Genomic DNA, 12,089 nt, shown 5'->3' with positions numbered 1-12,089 from the left:
TACTGTTCTTAATGGTTTACTTATACTTTGCATAACAAAGCCCCTCGCTTAGCAGCCACGTGCTGTAGGCCACAGAGGAAAAGCATACATTGATCTTTCCCCTGCAGTGTCGGGAGTGGCTGGAAAAGGGTCATAGTATCTGATTTCCAGATTGCCTTTAGCAGGAGGGCACAGCTATCCGTTAACTGATAAGCATAATGTACTGTAAGGCTTACCAGGACTCTGCTAGACGGATTCAGCTATCTCTCCCGACTTCTCCGCTCTCCTGTGCAATGCCGCAGCCAATCAGAGCGTAGCCCAAAATGTCGTGCTTCTCTTGAGACCACGTGAGACTTGTTGCCCGGTACGGTCTTGTTCATAGAAATTGACTAGACGGTGTTCACTGTTCACAAAAATGTATCTGTTCAAGGAAATCACTAACTTTCCCCATCACACAGTTTCGGCTCTTTCCCGGACTGCCCCGGCATCCCCCTCGCAGAGACTGGCAATGATTAGACGGCGAAAGAAGAAGACTAGGGACGAGATGTTCGCTAAACTGATGGCTTGCTCCCGAGCAGAGGCTGCAGAGCAGAAACACTGGAGGGAGACCCTATGTGAGCAGCATCGCACACTCATGGAACGTGAGGATAGGTGGTGGCAGGAAGACCAGCAGACCACCCAAACGCTGCTTGGTCTCATGAAGGAACAAACGGACACGCTTCGTCGCCTTGTTGATGTCCTGCAGGACCGCAGGCTGGAGGACAGGGCCCCCCTGCAGTGTCTCTGCAATCGCCCTCCCCCGCCAAGAAGTCCTGGACCCCCCTCACCCAAAAGTACAAGACGGAGGGGCGGTAGAGGCCGTGAGAACTGTCACTGAACCAGAACAGAGCGACCATGTACCCCGCACTTCTCACGTTAGAAATTTGTAGAAGTGCTTCCCTTATAGGCTCAGCCAGTCCCAAATCCAAGGTTCATCCCCCCACTGTTTATTAGATTAATAAAAGATGTTTGCTGTTAATCACTGTTTCGGTCATGTCTTTCCTGTCAGAGGATTTTTCGGTGTATGGGGTGGACAGGGGTTTCATACTTGCACGGTATAGCCTACAGTACCAGGGTACAGACTTGGGGAAAGGATCAACTGCGGGGCACACACACACTGCAGTCAGTAGGCACCAGGGTCATTCTGTGTTGTGTATGCTGCCCCTGGTCATTCCGTAATGTGTATGCTTGTCCAGGGTCCTAGCACCTGCCACGCCATTAATGTAAAGGCAGGCTGCCCTTACCATGCACTTCCAATGGATCAACGAGCCTATCCGCTGCCCTGAGCCCCAACAAGAGCCCTCATCCACGGACAGATACTCACCCTTCTCCCACACCCATCACCCCTTCCTACGCACAAACCCGCAGCCCACTGCCGTCATCCAAACCCCTATGCAAAGAAGGCACCACTCGCCCCTTCCTGCAAACCCTCCCCTTCATGCAGAACCACTTTCAGCCGTCCCCCACCCCAGAGACCTATGTAGGAGCAGGAGGATGTCAGTCCTCTATGGAGGAAGCGGTCTGTACGTCAGTGCACACCGTGCCAGGCACAGTATGCGTCCATGTTTCAACACCAGAACAGAAATGCAAAGTAAAACAAAGATTTATTAATAATGAGTGTAACAATTACTTTGCTTTAAAACGTGCTTTGGAAGTGGGGGAAACTTGGAGAACGCGGCATGTAGCCGCAGATCGAAATCGACACAAACAGACACAGGCCCAGGGTCAGTTTCTCTTGAAAGCAAGTGGAGAGTCATAGGTTACCCTGATCTCCGAGGAAACTTGCTTTCAAAGCCTCCCGGATACACAGCGCTTCCCGCTGGGATATTCTCTCGGCACGGGTGTCTGGCTGAGCGTAAACTGCAGCCAGGCGATTTGCCTCAACATCCCATCCGGACAAAAAGGCCTCGCCCTTGCTCTCACACAGATTGTGCAGCACACAGCAAGCAGCAATAACTACAGGGATATTCTTTTCGCTGATGTCCGAGCGAGTCAGTAAGGTCCGCCATCTCCCCTTGAGACGTCCGAAAGCACACTCCACCACCATTCTGCACTTGCTCAGCCGGTAGTTGAAGAGTTCCTTCTCTCTGTCCAGGGCGCCTGTATAGGGCTTCATGAGCCAGGGCATTAGCGGGTAGGCTGGGTCCCCGAGGATCACTGTAGGCATCTGCACATCCCCAACCGTTATTTTGTGGTCCGGGAAGAAAGTACCTGCCTGGAGGAGTCTAAAGAGACCAGAGCTCCTGAACACACGCGCGTCATGAACCTTGCCCGCCCACCCGACGTTGATGTTGGTAAAACGTCCCCTATGGTCCACCAGTCCTTGCAGCACCATGGAAAAGTAGCCCTTTCGGTTAATGTACTCGCTGGCCTGGTGGGCTGGTGCCAGGATAGGGATGTGAGTCCCATCTATAGCCCCACCGCAGTTTGGGAATCCCATCGCGGCGAAGCCGTCTATGATGACCTGAACGTTTCCCAGGTTCACTACCTTTGAGAGCAGTTGCTCAATGATTGCGTGGGCTACTTGAATCACAGCAACCCCCACGGTAGATTTGCCCATGCCAAAGTGGTTCGCTACTGACCGGTAGCTGTCTGGCGTGGCAAGTTTCCAGAGGGCTATGGCCACTCGCTTCTGCACACTCAGGGCTGCTCGCATCCGGGTGTCCTGGCGCTTCAGGGCAGGGGCCAGCAAGTCACAGAGTTCAAGGAAAGTGCCCTTACGCATCCTGAAGTTTCGCAGCCACTCTGTTTCATCCCAGACCTGCAGCACTATGCGGTCCCACCAGTCCGTGCTTGTTTCCCGGGCCCAGAATCTCCGTTCCACACCATGAACTTGACCCATTGCCACCATGATCTCCACTGCCCGGCGTACCCTGCTTTCTGAGAGGTCTGCGCCACTCTCCTCACCGCGCTGCCGGAGCCTCCTTGCCCGATTTCTCAGCAGCTGACCGTGGAAGAGGTGGACGATAAGGTGCGAGGAGTTGACAACGGCCATAAGTGCAGCGATGATCGCAGCGGGCTCCATGATCGCAGTGCTGTGGCGTCCGCGCTGTAACCGACCAGAAAAGTGCACGAACAGATTTCCCGCCGGCGCTTTCAGGGAGGGAGGGTGGTTGTGAGTGACGGTTGAATGATGACAGTTACCCAAAACCACCATCGACACATTTTTCCCCCAGCAGGCATTGCGAGCTCTACCCAGCATTCCAATGGGCAGTGGGGACTGCGGGAACTGTGGGATAGCTTCCCACAGTGCACCGCTTCCAAAGTCGACGCTGGCCCCGTGAATGTGGACTCAGAAATTCGAATTAGTGTATTTAGTATGGATACACAAATTCGACTTCATAAGGTCGAATCCACAAATTCGAACTAAGTTGATTCGAAATAGTCTTGTAGTGTAGACAAGGCCCCAGCGTCAATCCCTCCTTTTTGGTATCTAAAAATAGAATCAGTCCTGCCTAGAATATGGGCAAGTGTACTAGAGAACCACTGTATCAGAGAGCACAGCTGCTCTGTGTCAGATCCTGCAGAAATTATGAGCTGTATGCTATTCACAGGGGGTGCTCCTGCAACAACCCCACCTGTTGATTCTGTTCTTCCCCCAGCCTTCCTGGGCTACTGTAGCATTGTCCCCCCACTTGTGTGATGAAGTAATAAAGAATGCAGGAATAAGACACACTGACTTGTTAGTGAGAAATGAGTGGAAGGCAGCCTCCAGCTGCTATGATAGTCCAGACAGGACAGTAAGGAGTGTGGAGGAGAGGAGCCCAGCATCCCTCTGCTAGTCCAGGGGCAATTGAATCTTTTTTTTTTACACATGAAGTGTGGGGGCTGACAGAGCTCAGGCCCCTGTTGCTATGACGATGATGGTTATCAGCCATACTGTACCATCTACCAGGAAAAATTAGGGCCAGGCACCCTTGATAGACCTCACCGATGCTAGTCTGCATGGTTACCAGTCCTTTTGCACTGCCCCATGTGCCAATAGGCTGATGATGAGGACGGATACCAGTCGTATTGCACCATCAGCCACCCATGGCGGGGGGGAGCAAGGATGTTGGTGTTGAGTGCTGCAGCATCGGGTCTATCTGCAGCATTCAGTAAAGATAGGGTGACATGTTAAAGAGTCAAGAGAGGATTGTTTTCCCTTTCACTTCTGGGGGTGGGTGGGGGGGGGGGCGTAAATTGCCGAGCTATGCCCTGACCCACCGTGGACACTGTGTTTGACCCTAGAAGCATTTGGAGCTCAGCCAAGAATGCAAATACTTTTCAGAGACTGCAGGAACTGTGGGATAGCTTGAGTCCTCCAGTCCATGAGCGTCCATTTGATTCTTGGGCTTTCCGTTACGTTTGTCACGCAGCAGTGCGCTGAGCCCCTGCTATAGCGTCTGTCTGGAGATTTTTTAAAAATGATTTTGAATTTCGTCTTCTGTAACGGAGCGCTGATAGAACAGATTTGCCTGCCCTTACAGCGATCACATCCGCATGGTCCATGCGGGAGCTCTTTCTTTATTTTGATTTTTAACTGCATCGCCACACGTGCTGATCTGAGCTCCACGCTAGGCAAACAGGAAATATTCAAAAGTTCGCGGGTCTTTTCCTGTCTACCTGGCCACTGCATCCGAGTTCAGATTGCTGTCCAGAGCGGTCAGTGGTGCACTGTGGGATACCGCCCGGAGGCCAATACCGTCGATCTGCGGCCACACTAACCCCAATCCGATATGGTAATACCGATATTAGCGCTACTCCTCTCATTAGGGAGGAGTACAGAAACCGGTTTAAAGAGCCCTTTATACCGATATAAAGGGCCTCTTAGTGTGGACGGGTGTGGCGTTAAATCGGTTTTACGCTCCTAAAACCGGTTTAAACGCCTAGTGTAGACCAGGCCTAAGGGTGTGTCTACCTTACAGTTAGAAACACGCAGCTGACCCATGTCAGCTGACTCAGGCTCATGGGGCTCAGGCTGTGGGACTGTAAAAGTGCAGTGTAGATCTTCAGACTTGGGCTGGATCCTGGGCTCTGGGACCCTCCTTTCTCACAGGGTCCCAGAGTCCAGGCTACAGCCCAAGTCCAAACAGCTACATCGCAGCTTTACAGCCCAAGCCCCAAGAGCCTGAGTTAGCTGACACAGACCAGCTGCAGGTGTCTAACTGCAAAGTGACTAGGCCCATTTACAGACAAGATGCATGTTAGGAGAGACTTGAAAGAAAGGGGTGTCTCTTTATTTGTAACACATTTTCTAGGGGGAGGAAACCCAAATCTTTCTGAAACTTGGCATTTTAAATGGCTAGCAAAAGACAAACCTTGGGTTTAATTTCAGCCTGGGTTAATCCTAATTTCTGCCAACATGAACCAATGCACAAGGTCCCAGAGGCAAAAAGTCCCTCAAGGTGGGGTGGTCTGGAGGGAGAGTTCTATGGACTGCTGCTACACCAAAAGTAGCCAGCAGTGGGGTATGGTCAATGGGGCAGACTAACAAAGGTCTTCAGGTGCTCAAAGATGCAGATAAATGCTTAGCTGGATTTATGAATGGGTCTGGCAGGTTAAGTGCCCAACTCCCACTGAAAAGCCATTGGAATTAGGCACTGATATCATATAGGTGCTTTTTGTTGATCTTACTAGGTTCCTATCTGCACCTTTAGGCACATATCTACCTTTGAAACTCTGGCCCTAGATCTTTTCAGCAGATTCCATCTATGGGACTCCTGACTGGAGCCTAAACTGCCCCTGGCAGAACACAAATAGGGAGAGCAATAGTCAGGTGAATCTCATTGTTGCTAGAGGGTATAATTTACACCCTCCAGCACCATGGTTGGTGGATCTGGCCCTCTATCAGAAAAACAAAAATACATTTTTCCTCATGTTCTAGAAAACTCATTGCTCTGTCATAGACCCACAGACTTGTTAAACATACCTGGAAGTTTTAGATACACATTTTTTGTAATGGGCTTTGTCAGAGTCTTGTGCATCACCATTATACCAATCTTTCTGCCATAATCTCGAGCAGAGGGTATTAGCTGAAGAGCAGAAGATGTGCAGAAAAGGCCCCTTGTATCCTGCTTTGGCTCGTGTATTGATGAACCCTTCTTGATTTCATCGTTCTCCTGGAACCACCGGACTTGAATAGCGTTGGGATAGAAATCCATGATTTTGCAGGTCAGAGAAAGGGGTTTTCCATACTCTGCATCATTTGGACTAAGAACAATACTTGTAATTCTTGGGAAACCTGCAAAAAGTGTTGAAATATATTTTATCTGCATAAACAAAATTAATATTCAAGAAGGTACTACTACTGTTTGTGTTAATGTTAAATATAGACAAAGTAGAATGTGAAGTTGGTAGCTACTGGGTCTGATACACAGGAAGTAACCAAAGGCTCAGGGTTAAGGAATTGACTGTGCTTTTGGTAGTTTAAACATATTACAAGAATAACTTTGCACACCCCCATAAATACATGTGTATAATTGGCCAAGGGAAGTGAAGTCCTACACTCAATTTGATGACATTTCTCTGTTTTTATCTGGATGTAATGCAAGAACTCGTAAATGATGCATCTGCTTAATTCCAAAATTTCAGGAAATGTTATAGACATCAGTGGGCAGAATGCTCTAGATTTTGGTGAAAAATCGAAAATCAGAAAGTGGGATGCATGAAGATGAGCGATAGCATCTGGTTAGCACAGACAACAGCTTCAACCACTTATCTAATTGTCTATAGATCCTACAAGCAGTTGATGGCACTCATTAACACATTCCAATCCAGCCTAACTCCCTCCCACCATCTAAGCTCTGCCCATCTTCCCAATAAAGTTTAATATGGTGACACCCTGAATGACTTATCTCCCAGAGAGAAGGGGAGAACCAAAAAACAAACAAAAATAGTGAGGGGGGAATAGAGTGGTACCCAGAGCCCTGGCATGGGCTGGAAGAGGGGAGTAGGGAGCATGGAGAATGAGAGTGCACCCAAAGCCTCTAGAATGGGAAAATGGGGGAGCACATAGAGATCTTACCATGGGGGAGGGCTAATGGAGGGAGAAAACAGAAACCCTGGCATGGAGGAAGAACGGAGAACAATGGTATGGGCCTCGGGGGGCGGAGAGGGGACACAGACCCCTGTCATAAGAGACAGTGTGAGGGTGCAGGGAGTCCCTGCAAGAGGGGGATGGGAGGGTGGCATACAGGGAGCTTGTGGTGGAGAATGGAGGGATGAAGGGGGGCCCTGGTGTGTGCAATGAGCTTGGCCTACAAAAGCTATAGAGTTTGACTCCCTAATTCAGTGTTTCCCAAACTTGGGATGCTGCTTGTTCAGGGCAAGCCCCTGGCAGGCCAGAGCAGTTTGTTTACCTGCCGCGTCCACAGGTTCGGCCGATTGCAGCTCCCACTGGCCGCGGTTCACTGCTCCAGGCCAATAGGAGCTGCGGGAAGCAGTGGCCTGTATGTCCCTTGGCCTGTGCCACTTCCAGCAGCCCCCATTGGCCCGGAGCAGCGAACCACAGCCAGTGGCAGCCGCAATCAGCCAAACCTGTGGACACCCAAACCAGCCCAGCCTGCCAGGGGCTTTCCCTGCACAAGCGGCGTCCCAAATTTGGGAAACACTGCACTAGTTTATATACCTCTCAGTAACTGTTCAGCTACAGAGTTTTTCTAAAAAAATAGTTCCTTCTTTGCTTTTTGGTAGAGATCCCAAGAAGTTACTTCATACTTCTAGTCTTAAAAAAGACACAGAGAGGGAAATGTTCCATAACACCTAAGAGTACTTGTTTTCTTGTTGTTGAGATTGAGATTGTTAAATTTGCCTAAAGGATTTGGACACCTGGTTCCCATTAAAGTTAATGGCAATGAGGTATCCAAATCCTCTCAGTGGTTTTGAAATTCTCAACCTAAATCTTTCTTTATGGAGTATTTTTCCCTACCTTGCATACACTGGCTTGTTATTGCAGGGTTGCTTGTCAGAAATCTGTTGGCTATTGACACTGGGACAAGTAAGTGTTTTACTTGATTAAAATACTCTGTTCTCCCCTTTACATACAAGGGGAAGGGAGCTGAATCTTGCGGAGCCAGACTGGGTGGTGAAGAGGGTAGGAGCAGCATTTTCACTGCATGCTCACTCCGTTTCCTCACACCACACCTCAACTCTGTGGGGGCAGGGTCTGTGGCCAGCGGGGAGCTGTGCTATGGCTGGAATAGCCAGGGGAGAAGATGCACCACACAGTATTCCTCCTGAGTCACTAATCAGATATCTCCAGGAGAGTTAATGCTGGTCCAACATCAACATCTGCTCTAGGCCTGTGCCCTTCCCATATAATGTAAAGAAGACTTAAGGAGAAAGCAGGAGTACCTTGCACAAAGAACAGACAATTAAATAATCACCTTTTAACATGAGGGGATAGGACTTCTTTGTAGTTCTGTTGCAATGGATGACTTCAATAGTGAACTCTACTGCATGGTCCTCAGGTTCAGGTGTAAATGTCACTTGGCTTTCTCTGTGGTACAGATTTGTTGCATTATCAAGCTGAGGGTCCTGGGTTTTAATTGCAGCCTTGGTGAGTTCTTCAAAGCCTCTCATCCAGCGCACCTGACACTGTGCTGGGTGGTAATCTGTCACCTGGCAAGATAATGTGATGGCCTCCCCACTCTCAGGGATACTGGGCTCACATACAATATTTGAGACTTTTGGAGTAAATACTGCAAATAAAACAACAAATAAGGCAAAGGTAGAATGATTAGGCAGTTGAGAGAAAACAGAAACAAAAGTACAGACCTTCTGCTGTGTTTCTATCAATTAGAAATTCACAGTAGTGCTCCCAATGACAGCAAAGATCTTAACAGCTGTATGTGAGCAACAGGAGAGGAAGGAGAAAAACAGGAAAATAGGAATGAAAATGGAAATAAAACAATGGGGAAGAGGTAGAGACTCTAAATGATACAATTCTGTAAAAAAATAGCATATCCTGTCTGACAAAGAGAAGTGTTACATCTATGAATGTCTGTTACATTATTTGATGTCTTATTATATATATAAATTGCAGTTAACTCACGGGATTAACTCAAAAAAATTAATCATGGTTAATCACAGTTTTAATCATACTGCTAAACAATAGAATACCAATTTAAATTTATTAAGTATTTTGGATGTTTTTCTACATTTTCATATTGTATTCTGTGTTATAATTGAAACCAAAGTGTATATTTATTATAAATATTTTCACTGTAAAAATGATAAAGAAATAGTATTTTTCAATTCAATTCACTTCATACAAATATTGTAGTGCAATCTCTTTGTCATGAAAGTGCAACTTACAAATGTAGATTTTTTTTACATAACTGCACTCAAAAACAAAACACTGTAAAACTTCAGAGCCTACAAGTCCACTCAGTCCACTAAGACAAACAAGTTAGTTTACATTTACAGGCGATAATGCTGCCCTCTTCTTATTTACAATGTCACCAGAAAATGAGAACAAGGCATTTGCATGGCACTTTTGTAGCCAGCATTGCAAGGTATTTACATGCCAGATATGCTAAACTTTCGTATGCCCCTTCATGGTTTGGCCACCATTCCAGAGGACATGCTTCCATGCTGATGACGCTTGTTAATAAAAAATGCATTTATTAAATTTTGTGACTGAACTCCTTGGGGGAGAATTGTATATCCCTTGCTCTGTTTTACCTGAATTCTGCCATATATTTCATGTTATAGTAGTCTCGGATGATGACCCAGCACGTTGTTCATTTTAAGAACACTTTCACTGCAGATATGACAAAATGCAAAGAAGGTACCAATGTGAGATTTCTAAAGATATCTACCGCACTCAACCCAAGGTTTAAGAATCTGAAGTGCCTTCCAAAAACTTAGAGGGACGAGGTGTGGAGCATGCCTTCAGAAGTCTTAAAAGAGCAACACTCCAATGTGGAAACTACAGAACCTGAACCACCAAAAAAGAAAATCAACCTTCTGCTAGTGGCATCTGACTCAGATAATGAAAGTGAACATACATTGGTCTACACTGCTTTGGATTGTTATTGAGCAGAACCTGTCATAAGCATGGACACATGTCTCCTGGAATGGTGGTTGAAACATGAAGGGACATATGAATCTTTAGCACATCTTGCACATAAATATCTTGCAACACTGGCTACAACAGTGCCATGAGAACGCCTGTTCTCACTTGCACATGACACTGTAAACAAGAAACGGGCAGCACTATCTCCTGCAAATGTAAACAAACTTGTTTATCTTAGCGTTTGGCTGAACAAGAAGTAGGACTGAGTGGACTTGCAGGCTCTAAAGTTTTACATTGTTTTATTTTTAATGCAATTTTTTTACATAATTCTACATTTGTAAGTTCAACTTTCATGATAAAGAGATTGCACTACAGTACTTGTATTAGGTGAACAGAAAAATACTATTTGTTACAGTGCAAATACTTGTAATCAAAAATATAAAGTGAGCACTGTACACTTTGTATTCTGTGTTGTAATTGAAATAAATATATTTGAAAATGTAGAAAACATCCAAAATAGTTAAATTAATGGTATTCTATTATTTAACAGCACAATTAATCACATGTTTAATTTTTTAATCACTTGGAAGCCCTAATATATATAGAGAGAGCAGGGGTGGCTCCAGGCCCCAGCACGCCAAGCGCGTGCTTGGGGAGGCAAGCTGCGGGGGTCGCTCTGCTGACACGGAGAGGGCAGCAGGCAGGCTGCCCTCGGTGGCTAGCCTGCGGAGGGTCCGCTGGTCCCGCAGCTTTGGAGGACCTCCCACGTGCCTGCGAGAAGTCCTCTGAAGCCACGGGACCAGCGGACCGTCTGCAGGCAAGCCGCAGAAGGCAGCCTGCCTGCCATGCTTGGGGCGGCAAAATTCCTAGAGCCGCCCCTGATAGAGAGAGAGAGAGAGAGAGAGAGAGAGAGATTTCCCAGAGGAATGCTTCAGAAAATAAAACATGCCACATTTCTGTACAGTAGTTTACAAATGTCCCCAACCTCCTTGAGAACTGAAACTTTGCATGTGCAGGCATCAGTCTGGGATCAGAAAAGAAACATTGGTAACTTGAACCATGCACAGGATTTTTAAAGAAAACTCTAGGGGAGGAATTTGTTCTTGGTTTTCTTTTATAGATAGTAAAAGTATAAAACATGATTCTGTACTTACCCACTCATTTTCTAGTCAGGCAAAACCTGCAGTGATTTCAAAGAGTATTTTGTTTGCATAAGGAGTGTAAGATCTGGCCTAGAGATAGAACAGGAAGGCCTTGTCTTCACTAAGAAAAAATGTGGTTTCTTTGGGTTTTTACATGTTTAAAAATCCATATTTCAATATGTGTTAGCTCACTGAGGTGACACCGAAGCTCCTACTTATTACAATTGCAATGGTCTTTCCTACCATAGGATTTTAACGTGTCTGTTAATGTGTAAAAATACACCCCTTTTCCTACTGGGGATGTTGCCTTTTGATAAAATTCACCCATGCAAAGATCTAGCAGCTCTAGACCTATGCAGCAGTTAAATCCACAAAATGTGGCTTTGATGGTGCCTAAGCCTTCTGCTGGCCCTTTGTGGAGGGCTGTATTTCACCTTTTAAAAGGGAGCACCTGAGTACTGCAGAAAGTGACCCAGAGATCGATAATTTTTCCTTTAAAAGCAGTGTGTGTGTTATGGTGATGGTCGTTATAGTTTTCATTCTACTAATAAAATAGTATTTTGAGAATTAACTTACTCAAATTTTCCAGCTTCCAAGAAGATTCTTTATATTGGTGTGAGCCTTTAAGGTTAGCTTTGCATATGAATCTCCTTCCAATATCCTTAACTCCAAGATGTAATATTAAGCTACTGGTGCAGAAGAGAAGTCCATCTGGTCCCCTTGTCACATCACTAATGAAGGGTTTCTCTGGCAATTGAACATCATCTTTATACCAAGCCAATTCAATTGTTTCAGGGAAAAAAGAATGAATTCTGCAAGTCAAAGTTATAGGCTCATCTGGTCTCGGCACATCTGTAGAACACAGGATTGGATCCAACACTGGCACGGCTAGAAAGGAAAACAATCAGATTTGTGCATTTAACAAGAAT

At 46.4% G+C, this 12,089-nt stretch overlaps 1 protein-coding gene across 1 annotated transcript in view; it reads right to left on the bottom strand.

The window, feature by feature from the left end:
• The window catches only part of LOC120404294, a 42,091-nt gene that overhangs the window by 14,800 nt on the left and 15,202 nt on the right, over positions 1 to 12,089 (bottom strand). The window contains exons 6-8 of the mRNA XM_039536555.1: positions 11,737 to 12,048; positions 8,385 to 8,699; positions 5,930 to 6,241 (exon numbers count right to left, since the gene is read on the bottom strand). Coding sequence (XP_039392489.1) covers positions 5,930 to 6,241; positions 8,385 to 8,699; positions 11,737 to 12,048 — 939 coding nt within the window. The remainder of the gene's footprint in view (positions 1 to 5,929; positions 6,242 to 8,384; positions 8,700 to 11,736; positions 12,049 to 12,089) is intronic.

This window comes from Mauremys reevesii, linkage group 4, assembly GCF_016161935.1.
Source record: "Mauremys reevesii isolate NIE-2019 linkage group 4, ASM1616193v1, whole genome shotgun sequence".
Classification (NCBI taxonomy): domain Eukaryota; kingdom Metazoa; phylum Chordata; order Testudines; family Geoemydidae; genus Mauremys; species Mauremys reevesii.
The sequence above is the reverse complement of the archived record's forward strand: the minus strand, read 5'-3'. Positions and strand labels throughout refer to the sequence as shown.